The sequence below is a fragment of the Chamaea fasciata genome, unplaced genomic scaffold, assembly GCF_029207755.1.
Source record: "Chamaea fasciata isolate MVZ Bird 193981 ecotype frontalis unplaced genomic scaffold, bChaFas1.0.hap1 SCAF_4, whole genome shotgun sequence".
Classification (NCBI taxonomy): Eukaryota; Metazoa; Chordata; class Aves; order Passeriformes; family Sylviidae; genus Chamaea; species Chamaea fasciata.
In genome coordinates, this window is record NW_027094089.1 from 63,293,672 (window position 1) to 63,313,161 (window position 19,490).

At 36.4% G+C, this 19,490-nt stretch overlaps 1 protein-coding gene across 1 annotated transcript in view; it reads right to left on the minus strand.

Moving 5' to 3' along the window:
• The window catches only part of VPS13A (vacuolar protein sorting 13 homolog A), a 101,639-nt gene that overhangs the window by 53,012 nt on the left and 29,137 nt on the right, over nt 1-19,490 (minus strand). The window contains exons 22-35 of the mRNA XM_066181792.1: nt 19,250-19,367; nt 15,381-15,519; nt 11,181-11,265; nt 9,311-9,483; nt 7,649-7,805; nt 7,217-7,296; nt 6,902-6,961; nt 6,667-6,823; nt 6,119-6,235; nt 5,937-6,040; nt 5,326-5,493; nt 4,349-4,656; nt 3,489-3,636; nt 2,523-2,673 (exon numbers count right to left, since the gene is read on the minus strand). Coding sequence (XP_066037889.1) covers nt 2,523-2,673; nt 3,489-3,636; nt 4,349-4,656; nt 5,326-5,493; nt 5,937-6,040; nt 6,119-6,235; nt 6,667-6,823; nt 6,902-6,961; nt 7,217-7,296; nt 7,649-7,805; nt 9,311-9,483; nt 11,181-11,265; nt 15,381-15,519; nt 19,250-19,367 — 1,965 coding nt within the window. The remainder of the gene's footprint in view (nt 1-2,522; nt 2,674-3,488; nt 3,637-4,348; nt 4,657-5,325; nt 5,494-5,936; nt 6,041-6,118; nt 6,236-6,666; nt 6,824-6,901; nt 6,962-7,216; nt 7,297-7,648; nt 7,806-9,310; nt 9,484-11,180; nt 11,266-15,380; nt 15,520-19,249; nt 19,368-19,490) is intronic.

Consider the following 19,490-nt stretch of genomic DNA (forward strand, 5'->3'; position numbering starts at 1 on the left):
GACAGACTAGGGGGCATCCCTTTGCACAATCAAATACTTCTATAATGTGCCTGTACACCAATGCACACAGTGCGGAAAACAAACAGGAGAAACAAGAAATGTGTGTGCAGTCAAAGGACTTTGACCTAACTGCAATTACAAAGATGTGGTGGGATAGCTCACATGACTGGAATGTCATCATGAACGCCTATATTCTGTTTAGGAAAATTATCCTATGTGAGGAAGCACCCAGAATGTACCGAGCTCTGTCCTGCAGTAGATGATGAGCAAGTCAAAAGCTTATGGGTAAGGATAAAAGGGCAGACCAGTAGGGATGACACTGTTGTGGGTATTTGCTACAGGCCATCCAAGCAGGAGAAGGAAGTGGATGAGGCCTTCTATACACAGCACAAAGCAGCCTCAGAAACAACAACACTGGTTCTGTTGGGGGACTTTAACTACCCTGACATCTGCTGCAGAACCATCACTTGAAACACAAACAGCCCAGCAGGTTCCTGAAAAGCATTGATCACAGCTTCTTGCCATGGACACAGGAGGATCCCACAAGTAATGTTGTGCTGCCTGGCCTCACACTAACAAGCAGGGAAGGCCTTATGGGGGCTGTGAAGGTTGGCGGCAGCCTTGGCTGGGTAGTGATCATGACATTGTGGAGTTCTGTATTGGGTGAGAAGTGAACAATGCAGCAAGTAAGATTGTAACCATGTAGACTTCAGGAGAGAGAACTTTAGCCGCTTAAGGGAATTCTCTTGAAAGAATTCATGGGAACATGCCATGCAGGGAAGCGGAGTTGATATTCAAGGATCACTTCCTCCAGGCTCAAGGACTGGCATCCCATTGCGGGCCAACGAAGAAGAAATCAGGCAAAGGCACAAGAGATCTCCACGGATGAATAAAGAGCTTCTGCCACTACTCACACGTAAGCAGGAAATACATAGGAGATGTAAGTGGGGTGAAGCTACTTGGAATGCATATAGAGGTTGTCAGGGTAAGGTGAGACAATGAAGCCCAAGGCCCATCAGGAATTAGATCCAGCCAAAGATGTTAAGGACAACAAGAAGGGCATCTCCAACAACAAAAGTAAAGCTAAGGATAACATGGCACTATTGCTAAATGGAGGAAGGACACTGGTAACAGAGGAAGCGGAGGAATTACTGAATGTCTTCTTCCATCAGTCTTCACTGACAAGACCAGCCCTCAGGAATCTCTGACCCAGGAGACCAGAGTAAAGGCATGTTGGACAAAAGCCTTTCCCTTGGTCAGGGAGGATTGGGTTAGAGAACACCTGTGCAATCTTGACATCCACAAGACCATGGACCCTGATGGGATACATTTATGAATGCTGAGAGAACTAACTGCACACAATCATCTTTGAAAGGCTGTGGTGGTTAGGAATGATGCCTGAGGACTGGAAGAAACCAAATGCCATCCCAGTCTACAAATAGGGCAATGAAGGAGGACCCAAGGAACTACCAGCCAGTCAGCCTCACTTCAATCCCTGCAAAGGTGATGGAGTGCCTCATTCTGGAGCTCATCTCTTCTACCTCTGTGGAAGACAAAAAGGTGGTCAGGAGTAGTCAGCATGGATTCACCCAAGGGGAATCAGGCTTGACCAACATGAATGTCTTCTATAATGAAATAACTACCTGGATGGATGAGCAAAGAGCAGTGGTTATTGTCTACCGTGACTCCAACAAGGCTTTCAATAATGCCTCTCACAACATCCTCAAAGACAAACTCAGCAAGTGTTGCCTGGATCAGCGGACTGGGAGGTGGACAGGGCTGAAAATTATGGACAGGAAGTTCCAAACAGAACTTCTTTCCTGTGCAGGTGACGACACACTGCCTCAGATTGCCCAGAGAGGTTGTGGAGTCTCCCTCACAGGAGAGAACTAAGAACTGTCTGGACACAATCTTACACTATGAGCTCTGGGATGCCCCTGCTTGAACAGGGAGGTTGTACCAGATGACCCACTGTGGTCTCTTACAACATGATCCATTTTGTGATTCTGTCAGATCCTCTAGACTGATTCAGCCCCCTGATTATTACCCACTTCTGTTAGTACAGGTTGGCAATGATGAGGCTGAGGAAAAAAGTCCTCCAGCAATTAGAAAGGACTTCAGGACGACTGGTTGAAGGAACAGGAGCATAAGGTGAGGTTTTCCTTGATCCCATCAGTAGCAGGGAAGAACGCTGAAATGAACAGGAGAACCCACCTAATGAACACGTTGCTTGAAGGCTGCTGACAACAGTGGAATTTTCTTTTTTTGAATATGAGGCAATTGATGTAGTACCAGGACTACTGCGGACAGATGAGGTTCATCTGTCTCAAAGGGGTTTCTTTGAAAATTCCTAAAAGGATTCTTGCCTATGAGTTGGCAGGGCTGATTAAGAGGGCAATCTTAATTATTCTGTGATTCTACAGTATTGGTATACACAAATTAATCTGGCATCCATTTTTAAATCCAATATATTGACAATAATACCTAAAAATGCCAGATGATGTAATTTTAGAAAATGTTACCTGCAGAGTGCTGAGAAGTACCATGCATTTCACTAGAATGAGTAGTTGATGCTTTCGATTCTGGCAAAGCTGTTGATGCACCAGAGCTTTCACCTGCATTTTCGTTTAGTGTCCTTAGTATTGTGGTAATATCTTCCTGACTAAGAATAAGCTTTTAAAAAGATTGGAACAGAAGTCAGAACAACTCTGTTTGCATAACTTTTGACAACTAAAATCTAAGCTTACAAATAAACAGGTAAATCAAATAAATCTCATCTGAGAATCTGTTTAGGATGCTGAACATTTTTCTCAAATTCACACAGTTCCTTACAGTAATTTCTAGAAATCAGAAGTCAGTCACACATTGTTTTCATCCACAAACTTTCCCTACCAAGTTACAATTTAGAAACTGCTATGTCAAAACATGTAGACATAGTTTGACACTTCACAGGCTTTCTATTTTTAACATTAAATTTAAATTATGTTACATTTGAATTTTAACTTACACTTTTTCTTTTCATGTTAAATTTAAATCCCCCTAGGATGAATCCCATCTGGCCCTACAGATCTGTGAGTGTCTATGTGGCACAACACGTCACTAATAATTATTCAAACAGTACAAATACAAATAGTTCAAAACAGTACAAATTGAGCACTGCTATTGAACAAACCAGTAAACCCCAACTTTTCCAATCCTTCACTGAAAGACGTTGACAGGCAAAAGGCTAGAACAGAATAAGCATTTTTTACTAGCAACAGTAATTCATAGTACGAAGTCTGCCTGGAGTATCACAGATGAAATACAGAGCTTAAATTACAACAGAAATCTATTAATTTCCTTTTCCCCTATGAAGCAACAAAATCTGTTCTACCTCTATGTCTTGAAATCAAACAACACCTTAACTACTGAGCTTGAACTTCTATAGAGAAAAATGAATCTATTTTCCACAAATATTTTAATAGCTCCTTTCAGAAACAAGTGCTTACATTCATAGGCTTGAGTCGGCCAGATATTTCAATATCGGGAACTTCATTATACCATGCAGCAGCTAAATTTCGTTCAACGGCTACTTCCAGGTTGACTGGCTGCAGCAGCTGTACTTCAGTTTGCAAAGAATCTTGCTCATAGTAAGATCTGCGAAGAGAAGCAAAATACCCCCAGCTTTTACATATTTCACATGCTAAAAAACACATTTCTGTCTTTTTCTCATTTTTTAAAATAATGCTATAAAACTGCCTTTATACTACTCCAAGCAGCTCTAGTTGAAGCGTTACTCCACCAAGCAGACCTCCCTCCTTTTCAGGGAGGAGGTATCAGGCAGGTACTAGGCATGCAACACACAAACTCCTGCCAGTCAGGACCTCTCACCTGCTCTCCAGTGAAGAGCAATTCCTTCTTTTTTCTGTGCTCTTCAACTGTGTTTGAAAAACCCCTTCCATTCCCTCTCCTTTCATGAACCCCCTGAATCGAGGACCATTTTCAAATAGTTCTTTATAGGTATCTAATTCAGTACCTTTGCTGCTATGCATAGCTTGAAAATCCCATCAAAACAGTCTAATACAAATAGATATAGCCTGTCCCAAAGTAATGAATATTGCATAAATCTATAGTACTACACAATTTACCCTGAAAAAACATTTGCTTCTATTTAAGATGTGCAGATTGTTCTTTTTCCTGAACCATACATTTTCAGTGCTTTAAAAAGACACTAGTTTCCTGTTATATTGCAAGATAACAGTCTGTCAATCAACAACCATTAACTAATTATTTAACTACTCCTTGAAGTTCTCTAACTGAAGAATCCCAAAAGGATTAAATGAAATTAAAAATATTGACATTACATTACCTGTATAACTTCAGTTCACTCAATTTCACCGTCATAGAGTCAATAACAGGTGGGAGACTACACCGTGCTTTAGTTTTAGCAATAAAGAATTGGTTCTTCATGGTGATTAGACCAAGATCAGCCACTAGGACATTTGCAGACATTGCTGACTGTGGAATTATTACAACAGGTGCTTTGATATTGATGTCTAGTGCCAAACGGGAACTACGCTCTGCTAACTCCTTTACACCTGTAGCTGCTTTCTCTGCTGTTCGAACAGTTGCCTCAGTAAGAGCTTCCTTGGCAGCTTGAAAGTTATTTACAAAAGCCTAGGAAAGGAATACAGATCTCAGGAATTAATTATTAAGAATTACAGTACTTCAAAAGCACTATGAATCATAGTTATTTAAATAGCAAAGCATCCTAAAATGTTATTTTTGCTATACATTTTGTCCAAATTCTTTAATAGATTTAAAAGAATTAATAGATTAATAACAATCTTCCCTCAAATATGATAAATGATGCAAATATAAAAATAAATTTCTAAACTAAATATTTGGAATATTAGATGGTAAGAGCAATGACCTTGTAACATGACGTGTAGGAATTACATTTTATTTAATCATACGAGCAGCAAAAGATTGATTTGCTTAGTAGTATTTATAGTATTTATGGAAAGGGCATTAATTTTCATGGTTTCTTACTTGTATTTCAGTGTTATAAATAATGAATGGTATGTATATTTAACAGCTGTCACAAATCATCTAAGAAAAACACTACTATTAACAATAGAAAACCCTTTTGCTTACTCATCTGCTCCACAGTAACAAACATACGTAGAAGAAAAATAAACAGCCCAATAATCAATCCCAGTAAAGTTTTTACAATAAGAGCTCTTACACAATAAGACACCACCCCAGTATGGAACACTCATCCCTTTCTTGCTCTGACAATTTCACCTGGATGCTAAGAAACAGTATCTGGAAAATTTAACTTACCAAAATAGATGAAACAAACTTGTTGACAAAAACTACTTGAATACACCCAACAGTTAGGTAAATACGATTGTCAACAACATCCATATTTGTATATGCAACGCCATCTGTAGCATTCACATATGATACCATTCTGAAGTTGAAGACTTCTTTTCCTGTGATGTAAAGAGCCTTAAGAAAAAAAAAATTGTATCTCTACTGTAAAAACTTACATACTGGAGAAACTTAACTTCAAAATATAATGTAGTACCTCACACCACTAAGACATTTTTACTTCAAGCAGCTCAACAATATATGAAAAAAAATCGAATTTTAAAAATCCATTGAAATAGCTGAAAATATTCAGTTGACATGTCTGCTTGAATAATTCTCTTCACTAAAGTCAACAGGGTAAGAGGCACAATGAGCAGCTGAATATCACAGTTGCACAAATTAATGTCAGTCTAATAATTACTGGTTGTGGGAGCAAAACCAATCTGTCATAGAGACAATGCTACTCCCAACAAATACAATTAAACATGACTGAAAAAGTCATAATAGAAAGTAGAGTCTAAGAAACAAGTTTAATTTAGCATCCATTCAAAAAAAAATCAACTATATCTGCATTGGCCTACCTTTTTATACAATGCTGTCTCATCAGAATCCACAATAATGATGTTCTTCAATTTTGCAGTCACATCAGTTGCTGCCTTCTTCATGATCACTTGGCTATCCAAACCTCGAAAACAAGACATTCAAAATTGATAACTAGTACAGTTACAAAGTTTTGTGCTTTTGTGATTAGTTTTGTTACTACCTTCAATGTGAATTTCAGCTATTCTGTGGTTTTTCTCTCTGATAAAAATACGCAAACATGATAAATCCGCACAGATAATGAGGTCAATAACATCTTCACACTTGGATTTTTTTGATGCTATGGGAAATAAAAAATAACAGAAGTTACCATTCCTCAATGAAGACATACTATTTTGGTATCCCTTTGAACAGCATGGCAAGCAATAGATTAATGCTCCTCAAGAATAAAGTAATACCCATAAGGCCATCAAATGCCTTAATTCATACCAGGAAAAAAAACTATAAAAACCTGACAACAATTTATGTGTTTTCTATTTACATTGACTTAGTGCCTCCAATACGTAGCAAAGGTATGCCTTGACCGATATGCCAGAAAATGGCACACGGCTAAGGATACAGCCCTATAAATACATAAAATTCTAAGCAGAAGTTCTCATATCAAACATCATTGACTGGTTTACAAAAGTAGGAAAAAAAATTGTTTTATTCCTTACCTAAGTGAAGACAGAGGACTGAAAAGAGGAAAAAATTATTAATAAAGAAACTTACTTAATTTTTTAAGAACATCCTTCTTCTCCTCTGTTTTTTCATGGACTGGTTCTTCCACAACTTTAGTTCCTTGTTTAGGAAGAAGATTATTCAGATAGTTCATAGCATTCAGCAGAGCTTCAGTATGCAAATGAATATCTAGAGAAGAAAAGTTCACCTGAAAGAAAATTTTTTGTTTATCCAGTATGCCTCCCCTATCAAACTGAGAAAATTGTGTTAAAAAATTATATCATACCTTTATTTTCTGTAGAACATTCTGACAGACAGTTTTCAATTCTGGTCCTTTAATATCAGTCTATTTCACCAAAAGTTCACATAAAACAAACAAATCAGAAGTTTGTAAATTCCATTAAAGAAAACTTATTTTCAAAACCACTACAACTTAAGATGCAAAAGTTATTCTGTTGAATGAGCAGAAAGACATTGCACGTGACATTCAAGATGTTAAAAATATCAGTAAGTAAGGAAAAAACCTTCAATATCTGCTGCATATTAATGTGATGCTTATAACAGGTTTAAAATTCAAAAGAAAACTCTAGTCTTTCCTAACCTTTATATACTCCAGAGTGAGAAGATCATCTTCTACATTATCCAATGTAGTAATTATGTAAACTGGCTTGTCATTATCATCTAAAAAAAAGAAAAAAGAGAATATAGAAATTTACTTTTTTTAAAAGAAAAAAAATTAAAACTTTCTTAATCTATCAACTGCCAACTAGGCTACTAGCTGTTCATTACTGTTTAATCACAAAACCTCTTTTGCAGACGTAAAATAGTTAAACATCTCTCTACAATCATCAGCATCAGAACTTATTTACGGAAGCACTAATAAAAGCATGAGCTCCTGATTTACTTGTCCACAGCCCTGCATTTAACTTACGAAGCAAATCTTCCTTATTTGACAAAAGCCCTACAGAGTTTTTGAAGACAAAGTTACAGTGTCATTTGTGAATAATTCCTTGACCAGATTATAAATACTTACCAATATACTCTGGGCACAGAAGACCAACTTCACGAAGGAAAGCATTCCCAGTCATGTCAAATGTTCTTAATTTAAGTTCAGTGCCTAAGCCCAAAATATCAAGCTGGAGCACAGGCATCTCAGTATCACCAGTAAGACGGCATAATTTAATTAAGACCTGAAAAAAGAACCAAAACACGCACACTAAACCAATAAGGGATTATAGGAACTATAAAAAACACTTAGTTTTTATACAGGATATAATATATTTACTTACATTTTATTGGTTAATGCCTATTTGTGTATTGATAATTTTAGTTTATACAGCAAATGGCTTGGAAAAAAATAAACAATTCAACAAGCAATTTATAAACTGGTTTATGCTATTGTAAAAAAACTTTGAACATGCATGTAGGTAATACCAAAGTAACAATTACACAAAATAAATTACTTTAAAAAAAATCTGTACAGCACTTAGCAATGTCCAATACAGTCAAAGCTAGACTTTCAGTCAGCACAAAATGTTTATTACTTTCAACGGAATTTCTCTGAATTCTCCTGCTAAGAGTTAGATTCCTAAGATGAATGTCTGGCAAGAGGATCTACTATATTGTCATCAATGCATGACAATATTGTTGTTAAATAAATATGTAGCTGAGCTGTTGTATCTGACTTTGACAACCAAACAAATACATGTATTCTTCCTTTCCATGTAATGCTGTCTACAAATAAGGAAAATCAACCCAAAACTCAGTAAGTAATTTTAAACTATGAGGACAACAGAGGTGATTTCTAATAGATTACAAATTTAATTTTTTCTTTAAGACTGTAAGTTAGTTGTCAGTAGAAAATAATGTAAAACACAGCATCCTCCTTTTAGACTAGCAGCTCTAAAAAAGGTCTTGTCATCACACGAACAGTACATTTCAGTTCTATTTGTAGCAAAGGTGTAGTACACTACAAGCTAGCTGTGGTGTGGTGATTCTCTAATCCCTACCATAAAACAAAATTTGTGAAGTTAACTGAATATGTATGATTTAACATAAACGTGAAGTATAATACACGGAGTTGCAGGAATAACGGTGTCATAGCCATGATGGTCTAACAACAAAGTTAACAATAGTGTTAAGAGGTCACCTCTCTTACTAGAACTGATACAGTTAGCAAGTGTTCTTGCATTTGGATAAAATACTGTTTTCCCCCCTGTGAACCTGAAACAGCAACACAGGAAACTCTTCATAATGAAGATGCTACAGATTTACATGTGTGGACAACAGCATCTGGGAAAAACCAGAGCAGAACAGAACAGTATGGTGCTTGTTACAACATAAAACATTTATGAATTTTTCCCATTGACCAGAGCAGTATCTGGAAAAAAAGATGCCACAAGCACGTATTTAGCTAAAACAAATATGTAATACGTAATGTAATGTAAATTTCTGAGACATAGGTAAAGAAAATTCAGTGACGAAGTGAGCTGGGAAACCAAGAGGATAAATCAAAGCATTCTGGTAATGACAAGGATACAGAAACACAACTATGACCTGGAAAAAACTCTGCATTATAGTTTCAGGGAAAAATGGGAAATTAATATGTCTGCAGACATGCATTTATAAACACAACAAACATGTTAAAAATTACAGTCCTGCTGTGCTTCAGGGAAATTTTAAAAAGTAATTTTACCTCAGCTACTTCAAACTTTAGCTGGAAATCTGTCATATTTTTCAAAGATTCCTGTTTGTGTAGGGTTTTTCGCCTTGTACTGACAGCTTGCTTGAGGGAATCAGATGGGACTTCAAAAAATGGCACATCTTCCACAGGACTGCTTAGCGCATCATAAAATTCTTCTTCGGATTCTACGGATTAATGCACAATAACATTACATATGCAGTTTCCACAGCCAATATTTTACAGTAATATGATCAAGAGTTTTTACATCTGCATCTAGAAAAGCTAAACATACCAGTTGTCTAGCTGACAACTAACAACCAATAAGATCTGGTTTTCATAACCATCTCAACTCCTGCCTCCACAACTTTACACCACACCTACAGCTGCCTCCATCATGTCATCATGAACTTCACATCTCATTAGCTAATTCCTTCCGTCAGCATTCTCTTACTTTTGGCTTTGCAACAGACAGCACAAATGATGCTTTGTCTTGCCTTTGGCATGACTTAATAGCTTAACTCGTTTGCTGGTCAGACTGCTGCTGACAGTACAAGAGCCTTGGCTTCAAAATCAGGCACACTACTTGGGATTTCTCCCTGCTGTAGATCTCCCATTTCAGAGAGACTCCTAAGAACTATCAAGCTTTTAATCTAGTGTACATTAGTGCAGAAATATAACCAAGATAAATAGATTGCACTATCTTGTGAAGGCCTTCTCCTTCACCTAAAAACCAAAAACACTGAAGTATAAGGTAACTGTGGAAGAAATACCCTTCTAAAAAAACCTCAACAAATTATATAAAGTATTTTGTAATGCTTAAAAGCAGCCCTGAGTTTTTGGAGGGTGAACACAGATAATTAACATAAATCACTTAAAAGGACTGTATAGCTGTATGTATAGTACAGATTAAAAATCAGACCTGATTCAAATCTAAATCTAGCTATTACTTTCTCAAATTACTTGTTGCCATCATGCATTCTCACTTCAGCTTAACTTTTAAGAACTGAAAGACATTTCCACTCTACCTCTGGACACTTAAAGGAACTCATATAAAAACAGATGAAGATGCAGAAATACATATTTTTACACATACTGCCATACATGCTGAATTTAAAGCTATTAAGTAGACATAATAACTTTGCTGATAGTTCTGATAGTGTTTGCTAACCATACAAATCATTAACTTGAGAAAGGAGTAGTAGTCTGGTTCTCTGTTTCTCCAGAATCAGAAGAAGTATCATAAACATGACTTACACTGAAATAACACTGATATACTTGATTATTTTTCTAATGTAACTACTAGATGAAATGTTATGATCTAGCTAAGCTGTTTCGAACAGCAAGGCAGTATTGAACACAACTGCTTCTCCCACAGCCAATCCTTCCGGTAGAAGTCAAAGTGTTTGTTTATAAAAACACAGCAGTTTCTAACGGTCATCATTTCACTACCTCATAATTTAAATAAATCCACCTAAATAGGAGAGAAATCCTTCACCATAAGAAAATAATTAAAACCATCATCAGAGAACTAAGTACATGCTACAGCTAAAAATTTCATACTACTTCAGATTCCCTGAATAAAGATTTGCAATAATATATGCCCTGACAAAAATAAACCCACCATACAAAAAAAAATTTCCTGCAATACCCCCAGAAAGGGAAGGACAAAAACAAGCACACAGAATTTTGTCCCTTTGAGAAAAAACTCCAGTAGTTTGTACAGGATCAACTATAAGCTAAACAGAACATAACACTACTCAAGAACTTGAAACAAAGCCCCATATCCTTGCTTACGGCAAGAATAATAAATTAATTCAACAAACTCAAAGACTTCTCAACTTGACCAACTTCTTAAGCAAGACTTTAAAATAGATTATATTACCTGACTCAGCAAATGAATGAAGATCCAAAACAGGATACACGCCTTGAGATAAATGTGGTGCTGCAAGCACAGGGGACACTACAGTCTGAAATAGGAGATACCATAATATTTTTCTTGTATTTATTGGTCATGCTATTGCATGCATATATGCTGCATCCAAATTTTACAACTTAGGGAAACTTAGATTAAGTGCAAATCAATAAAGTTAAACACCTACATTACTAAAATTATAAGCATGGGCAGAAATGAGGCCTAAAATAGGTAGAAGCAGCAGCTATTGCACTTGCATCTAACTAGAGAGAACACACTAGGAAACACAGTGAAGAGGTTCAAGCATTCAACTTTGCAGACCAAAAGATGGTCAGAAATGGCATGTTATATGAAAAATCATAGAAGACAAAACCTAGTCCCTCAAAGGGCTACAATACAGCAACTTCAGATAACAATAAAGATCAACGGTTCTTTACACAAGTGCTGGGTGCAGAAAAAAGAAGAAAGAGATACACAAAACATTAGAGCAGACAGGACTGCTTTGTATTTCATAGAATCATAGAAACATTTAGGTTAGAAACGACCCTTCAGATCACCAAGTCCAACTGTAAACCTAGCACTGCCAGAGACATGGTTTAGTGGTGAACTTAAATGCCACATCTACAAGTCTTTTAAATAGCTGCAGGGATAGTGACTCATCCACTGGGCAGCCTGGTCCAATGTTTGACAATCATTCTGGCGAAAAAAATTTCCTAATATCCCATCTAAATCTCCTCTGGAGCAGTCTGAGGCCGTTTACTCCTGGCACATTTTCCATGGAAGAAAAGACCAACACCTCAGTCTTCTTGAGTGAGGAGCCCAAAACTGAGCACAAGCTTCGAGGTGCAGCCCCACCAGGGCCAAGGACAGGAGGACAATCACTGCCTCCTGTGACAATCACTGTGCTCCTACTGGTCACACTGTTGCTGATACAGGACAGGATGCCCTTGGCCTTCTTGGCCACTTGGGCACTGGAGGGGGTTAGGAGACAGGCACACACTGGCTCATGTTCAGCTGCCTGTTAACCAGTGCCCCCACTTCCTTATCTGCTGGACAGTTTTCCAGCCACTCTGTCCTCAGCCTGTAGCACTGCTGGGGTTGTTGTGACCCAAGTGCGGGACCTGGGACTTCATCTTATTGAATTGCACTGCTTCAGATGTTAGGGAAAAAACCAACTAGTTAAGTACTGAGAGGAGGCCTCACAAGAGGAAGCCGAGGGGCAGACACTGATCTGTTCTCTCTGGTAACCAGTGACAGGACTCGAGGGAACAGCACAAAGGGGTGTCAGGGAGGTTTACTCTAGGAAAAGGTCCTTTCCCAAGAAAGTGGTTGAGCACTGGAACAGGCTCCCCAGGGAAGTGGTCACAGCACTAGCCTGAGAGAATTCAAGAAGCATTCAGACAGTGCTCTCAGGTCCACGGCGTGACTCTTAGGGATTGTCCTGTGCAGAGTCAGGAGTTAGACTTTGATGATCCTTGTGGGTCCTTTCCAAGTCAGGATAATCTATGATTCTGAGTCTTCAATTGTGAAATGCAGTAATGCACAACCCATTGTAACCGAAAATATGTGAAATGCCACTAGAGTGCACTCTAGAACAGGAATCCTCCACTGCATGTGGTTTCATATACAATAGAATTAAATACTCTTAGTAAAGGTATTCAAATTATTTATTTATCATCAAGTCTGAGCAAACAATCTCAGCAATCTGAGCTTGTAAGAAACTCTCACCTGCAAATTCCACACGCAGATGTATTATACATGTGCCTTGCACACAGTATCAAAGAGAAGAACTGGGTACTGTGTGCCCTTTCTTCTTGAGTGTCTTTGGCTCTGGACTGCACGGTTGACAGCAGTTCTTTCCCTGCACCACCACACTTCATCCTCTCCCTGTTACTGTACCTTTCAATGCTCAGGCTCAGACAATTATTCACAAAATCACAGTATCAAATCTATACATCATGGCAACAAGAAACACTCATCTTGAACATTGTTTCCAAGGCTACATTTTTCATCTTACTCTCAACATTTCCACATCTCTCTTGGTCTCCAGCCTACGTAATCTGACTTTACTGAATATATTCATGTCTACAAGTAATAAATAGACAAAGTATTTAAGAGTCTTGTAACTGTGGAAGTGTCTCATCTGTAACACTTCCACATTCTAAGAAAACAAGGAGAAAAAACTGTGAAATTTGACCTCATGGTATCAAATCATGAAAACTAGCCTTACACACTGAAGTGTCATCTTGGACTAAAATGCTGAGCACAAAAATGTAGAAGGATCTGTTCCAAAATGTCTCCTATTTTCAAAGCTCAATAACACTTCCACCACTAACTCAGAAAGTAAAGAAGTAAACAGTCTTCTGAAAAAGGATTTCACATCGTTTTCAGTTCAGAAATTATGTGATGCTAACAATATTCAGATGAATTACAGCTGTAAGAATGGAAGCATGGGAGTATACCTGCCACCATCAAAGCAAAAAAAACACCCAAATTATTAATTTAAGATCAGCAATTAAAGTCTGTCAAGTTCTGAAGTAAATGGAATCTTGAGCAGACAGGTTTAAGTGAAAGTTTTGATATGGATTTTCATATAACACAAATATATTTATACGTGGTCCGCAGTCTTTCCTCACCTCATCTAGTGTGTATCATAACTAATGTACAAGTATAACTAACTATTTCAAGATTACTTAAAATACTTCATACGTAATCACTGAATTCTATATCTATCTAAGTATAGTCAGTGTCATAAAGCACAGGAGAATCATCTTATAAATGCAGATTCTATTTATGTAAAAGTAAAGTCCCAACATCTACCCTCAAAAAAATTAGTCTGTGATTAGTTGCACAAAACCACAGAGGCTAAGGCAGCTTTTGGCTGAGCATATTATTAGTATATGAAGAGTGAAAGAAGTCAGAATCAGCTAGAATTTTAATAGCACCACTAAAGAGATGTCAAGAAGCACATGGAGAAAAACAGTCTTCACCCTCTATATATTTTCAATAGGTATACATGTCTAATTTTTGCATTTACTGTTAGTAAATATTATGCTAATATAACCCACAGAAAATACCAAACTGCAGCAACAGCTTTCCAGAATAGTGCAGAATACTTAGTACAAAATGGAAAGATAATTATCAAATAATCTAAAAAAACCCCAAACACAAAGATGACCACTAGTCCTCTAGAACCAAGTGCATGAGTTACTAAATAACAGATTGTTAGAAGTATTTACAAATGAAATAAAAATGGAGAGCCAAATTTTGTCTCTGACTTTTAAGATTTCACATATATTCTAATGTTAGGACTGCTTTACACATATATAAAACATAGCCAGATCACAGAGACTAGTCATGTAAAAAATTACCAACTGTGAGTATTTCCTAATTTTGTTAAGATCAGCTCAACAGGTGAAATATATTTTTCAGGAATAATAAGAAAGGGACAAACTTCTGTTCTGAAGAAGGTATAAAACAGTGACCCAAACCATTTTCACCAAGGAAAGGGAGTGGTGAAAGAAAAAGAACCTCTCTCCAAACTCCTAACTGTTACAAGCACAAGGAAAAATTTCCACACCTGAGCCACACTGTGTAATGGACTTGAAATGGGAAAAGCACTGAGGTCAGCTGAAAAAAACCTGCTATTTTTGGCAGGCAATGCATTGTTTATAAAACAAATAGTGAGTAGTTTTTGTTTGGCTTTTGAAACTCTCATCTAACATCAAGTAATACTTGAACTTCAAAAACTCCAGCATTTTAATGTTTTCTTCAGTACACAAAACAGCTGAACCCAAATTCTGCAGCACCACAATACATACATAAATTTGAAGGTACAATTAAACTAACCCTCAACAAAACTGAGTATGTTTGTTAGTCAAGACTATTATGAACTAAAAATTAATTCCCATAGTAGTAAATCTCTGAGGGGTTCTATTTTAAATCCAAACACTGGACATCTACTTCATAATTTTTGGCTAAAGTTCACAATAAACTAACTACATAGCAAGAAAATTTTCTACAGCTTTAGAGAACGAGCTAACTTTGTCAAGAGGCACTAAGTCAATGCTTGTTCATCATTTTCTTGTGCTCCTTTCAAAACTGGAATGTTAATATCAAGAAGGTGTTTTTCTGATCATTTTTTAATAAAATCTCTTTTAAAAACCTTACCTCAGTCATTTTTGGAGGAGAACTGGTAGCAGGTGCACTTTCTGGCTTAGGAATGCTATCAACTAGCTCCAAGATACTTGTCACCTTCTGGTCTGATACTTGGATAGAAAGTAAAGGCAACTGTCCTGACAGTTTGAACCTGTTTTTTAAAGAACCAAAGGCAAAAGTCCCACAGTTAAAACAAGCAATCTTAAAATTATTTCAATCAAACTTCACATTATTTTTCTTCTGAAAAACACAGAAGTCTTCCTGGTCAGAAAATTCTCCATCTAACCATTACACCTAGTGTGTGTATATATACATATGCACATTCATATATATACATATACACACACACACACATATATAAAATATGCAACCCTTCTGTTGCACACAGGAAAGTTATTGATTAGCAAATACCCACTTAGTAACATAACTTATACTTCCATTTGCTACAAAGTCGTGTGGATCAGGACTACAAATAGTACTAATAACCATTCCTGGTTAGGTTACCTAAGGCATATTTTCCTTATAATCAGAAATTGCTCCTTCTTGTTAATGCATTTAATTTAGTTGCTTACAATAAATCACATAACTGAACTTTTGCACAGCCTTTTACGGAAGAGAAGGGGGAGGGCTTTTTTTGCACATGAAAGTTTAGGGCTCAAAACACAAAAAAAAAGAATACAAAATACCTCCTAGAACTCATGTATAGTTAAGCAGACTATAGCAGTAGTCTAGATCTTTAACAAAGGAATAAACATATAGCAATACAGAGTATAAAAGAATAAATCAACCATTTTTAAAAATGAAAACAGTAAAACATACTTTAAATGTATTTTAATAGGATTTGGTCAAAAAAATTAAGTAGAATCCTGTCAAACATACACACTGAGTTTTTAAAGACTCAAAACACAATTAAGTTTCTCATACAACTGAGTATAATAGAGGTAAGAACAAAATTTACTCAAAGAACCTACTGTGCTTTAATTACAACTTCTATCTAGAACAAAGAGGTCTATTCAACAGGTAACAGGCAGCACAAGGTGCTTAATGTGCGTAAGGAACAAGACAAGCTACTTCCTTCCACTTTTAATGTGCTTAACTCGCACGTTAGTCTTCAAAATGACATAAAATATAAGACTGAAGAAGATGTGAGAACTAAAAGTTCCATATTTTCAATCCATCTCAGCTATCATTGACACCATGGGAGTATCTGAAAAATAGCTTCTGACACCTGAGAAAGCACAAATTTTTTTTGTTGTACATGTTAAACTACGACAGTAACTAGTTTCCTTCACTTTACCTAAACATCAGTATAAAGGAAAATCTCACCATGGCAATGCCTACAGACTTCATAAATTGCTTTTACAAATTTCTTCACATCCTTAAAATTACAGGATTAATTCTCAACTGCAATTCCTATTCTTAACTCCAGTTCTATCAGAGAGAGATTTAGACTCTCCCTTTTTTTTCCCTTTTCTCATTATTCTTTTATTATTACAGAGAGGGTTAAGGTAGATGTGTAACTACAGGGTTTGAAGGAATCTCTCTCTACTGTGCTCCTCAGTTTTTGGAGAAGCAATAGCAATTCTCACTTTTATTGCACTTAAACCTCTCTAGAAAACTGTGTACATTGTTAAGACATGTTTGATGAGTGTTTGTACAACAGACAGCCCATACAGTTAGAAGGAAGGCACTCGGCTGATATAAAGCAGAAAACTGAAAATAATCTGGGCTCTCAACATTGCTCTTTAAACAAAGGCTTTTAAGGTTTGGAAAACCTCTGTATGGAGAATCAATTGCAACCTATTTGTAGAGACTGAGGCACAGAGAAGCTACGTGCTTCAATAGATGAGGAAATCTGTGCAGGAACTTCCTTTAGGTTCAATCTGGTTGTGTTTAAAGAGAAAGAAATGTTAAAAGAATGACACCATCAAAGCTGCAAATAGGTATATTCCTTCACATTGGAATTTTTATTGCGTTTATAATTAATGCTATTATATAGGATGCTCTTAACATTGCTATCCTAATACTTCATACACCTTCAATAATATATATAACAGACTCTCAGACACCTACCTCCTCCAGAAAATGGAGGAACCATATAAAAGGTAAAACAAATATTAAAAAAATATAAAACCTTACACAGGCTATATAACTACAGAATCGTATTAGTGCTTCCAAATGTGAAGTAACAGAAACCATAAGAAGCATCCTATTACCAGAAATGAAAGAAATGCAGACATTCATATCCAATCAGAATGAAAGTCCATTTAAAGGATTAGGAAATATGAGCGGATGAAAACATGGATGAACAGTGAAAGTCCTTTGATACAGTAGTCATTAACAAAATTACATACATTAGTATTCTCCTCAAGGCAGCAATATAGATATGTGCCTTTCTAAACAAAGTCAGGACAAAGCCTAGTAAATTCAATACTGTTTGGAACAACAGAATCACAAGGAATTCAAATTAGTTCAATGGTCACTGAAAGATACAATCAAAGAATCAAAAAATAGAGACACCCAAACGTCTGCTTTTCAGATGATTGAATGTAAAACAGGGGCCATCCAAACTAAGAAACTCATTTGTAAAAATCTGCTACTTTAATCAACAATTCTGATACCAGGTTTTGCTGTGAAATTAACATCTTTCCACTCATTTATCTCAACAGAACTATGCTGTTCTATGCATACAGTTCCAAGAATTTATTTTTAAAACTCTGGAAAAATACAAAACTGAGTTGATATGACAGTATACTTATAAAAACTGAAATATAAAGGAATAGATACATTTGCACTAAAAATACATTTTTATATATATGTAACTGATGTGAGCATAATACCCTATTCAACTATACTAAAATTTACAGGGGATTCTTGCTGACACAAAAGCTACAATTAACCTTTACCATTTGTGCCCAATGTGATCTAGAGAAAAATTAGGCAGGAATTTTCCAGAATCAGTTTGGACACATTAATTGTCAAAGCACACCTGGTGGCCACGACAGTTAGACAGATAGTATTGCAATACTGCAACAAGTATACTCATTAAGAGAAGATGCTCCTTAATCCACGTTTTACCTGTGTAATTTTTGAGAGATGTGAATTACAAACCTACATTAAATTTATGTCATTCCATTATATGACCATAGAAATGTAATCTCACTTTCTAATATAAAAAGATTCCTGTGAATTGCATTCTCCTTATCTGACCTTCTTCACCAACAGAGAAAAAGTCAGGAGGAAAAACATCAAGATGTCTTATAAGCATCAAAACTCAGGACCTGGCCACCCAGGTTTCCAGAAGGTGGCAGCATTACACCATGCAATCACTGATCATTATTACCAGTACTAATTATTTTCTTCTGATTGATAAAATTTCCCTAACCAACAAGATTTTGCTAAACAACCCTAAGTGCAAACTCAAGGCAGTAAGAGCTGTTTCTTGGAGAAGTGATTCATAGCTGGTAAATAGAGCAATAACCCAAATCAAAAGAGAGGGAGTATGACAGCACATCAATTTTCAAAATATTTTTTGGTATTTATAGAAGTGAGTTTTAGTTCAGATTTTTAGCTCCTTGGTATTTTCAATGAGAAATGAAATGCAGCTATAAGGAAGACTGAATTAGAAGAGGCAGTAATATCTTTAACAAAAATCTTTGAATATGTTAAACATACTACTATAACACTCCATTGCCTTTTCCATATCTGAAAACTTTTTTTAGTTTATTTTCTATTTTTCTAGAAAAATGCATTTTACTTCCAAGATTTACATATCGCCAATGCAAAAGTGCACAGGTATGACTAGATCCTTACTTTTTCCTATTTTTCCCCTCAAAAAAAGTAATTTACCGTAAAATTTCAAACTTGGGAAAAACACATACCTGGGCATTCTTGCATCTGTAACAACCATAGCCCTGCTAAATTCCAGTTTCACATCCAAGGGCTGCAAGATACACTGCGATGAATTTTTCAGCTTCCGAGCTTCTCGCCAGTTCTCATCTAGAAGGGCAGAGAACACCTACTTTAAATATTTTAAGAGATTCCTTCTCAGCACACATCACAGAATTCAAGTATCTGATATTAGTATATATTGCTAAAAATTCAGGTGCCAAAATCTCTTTT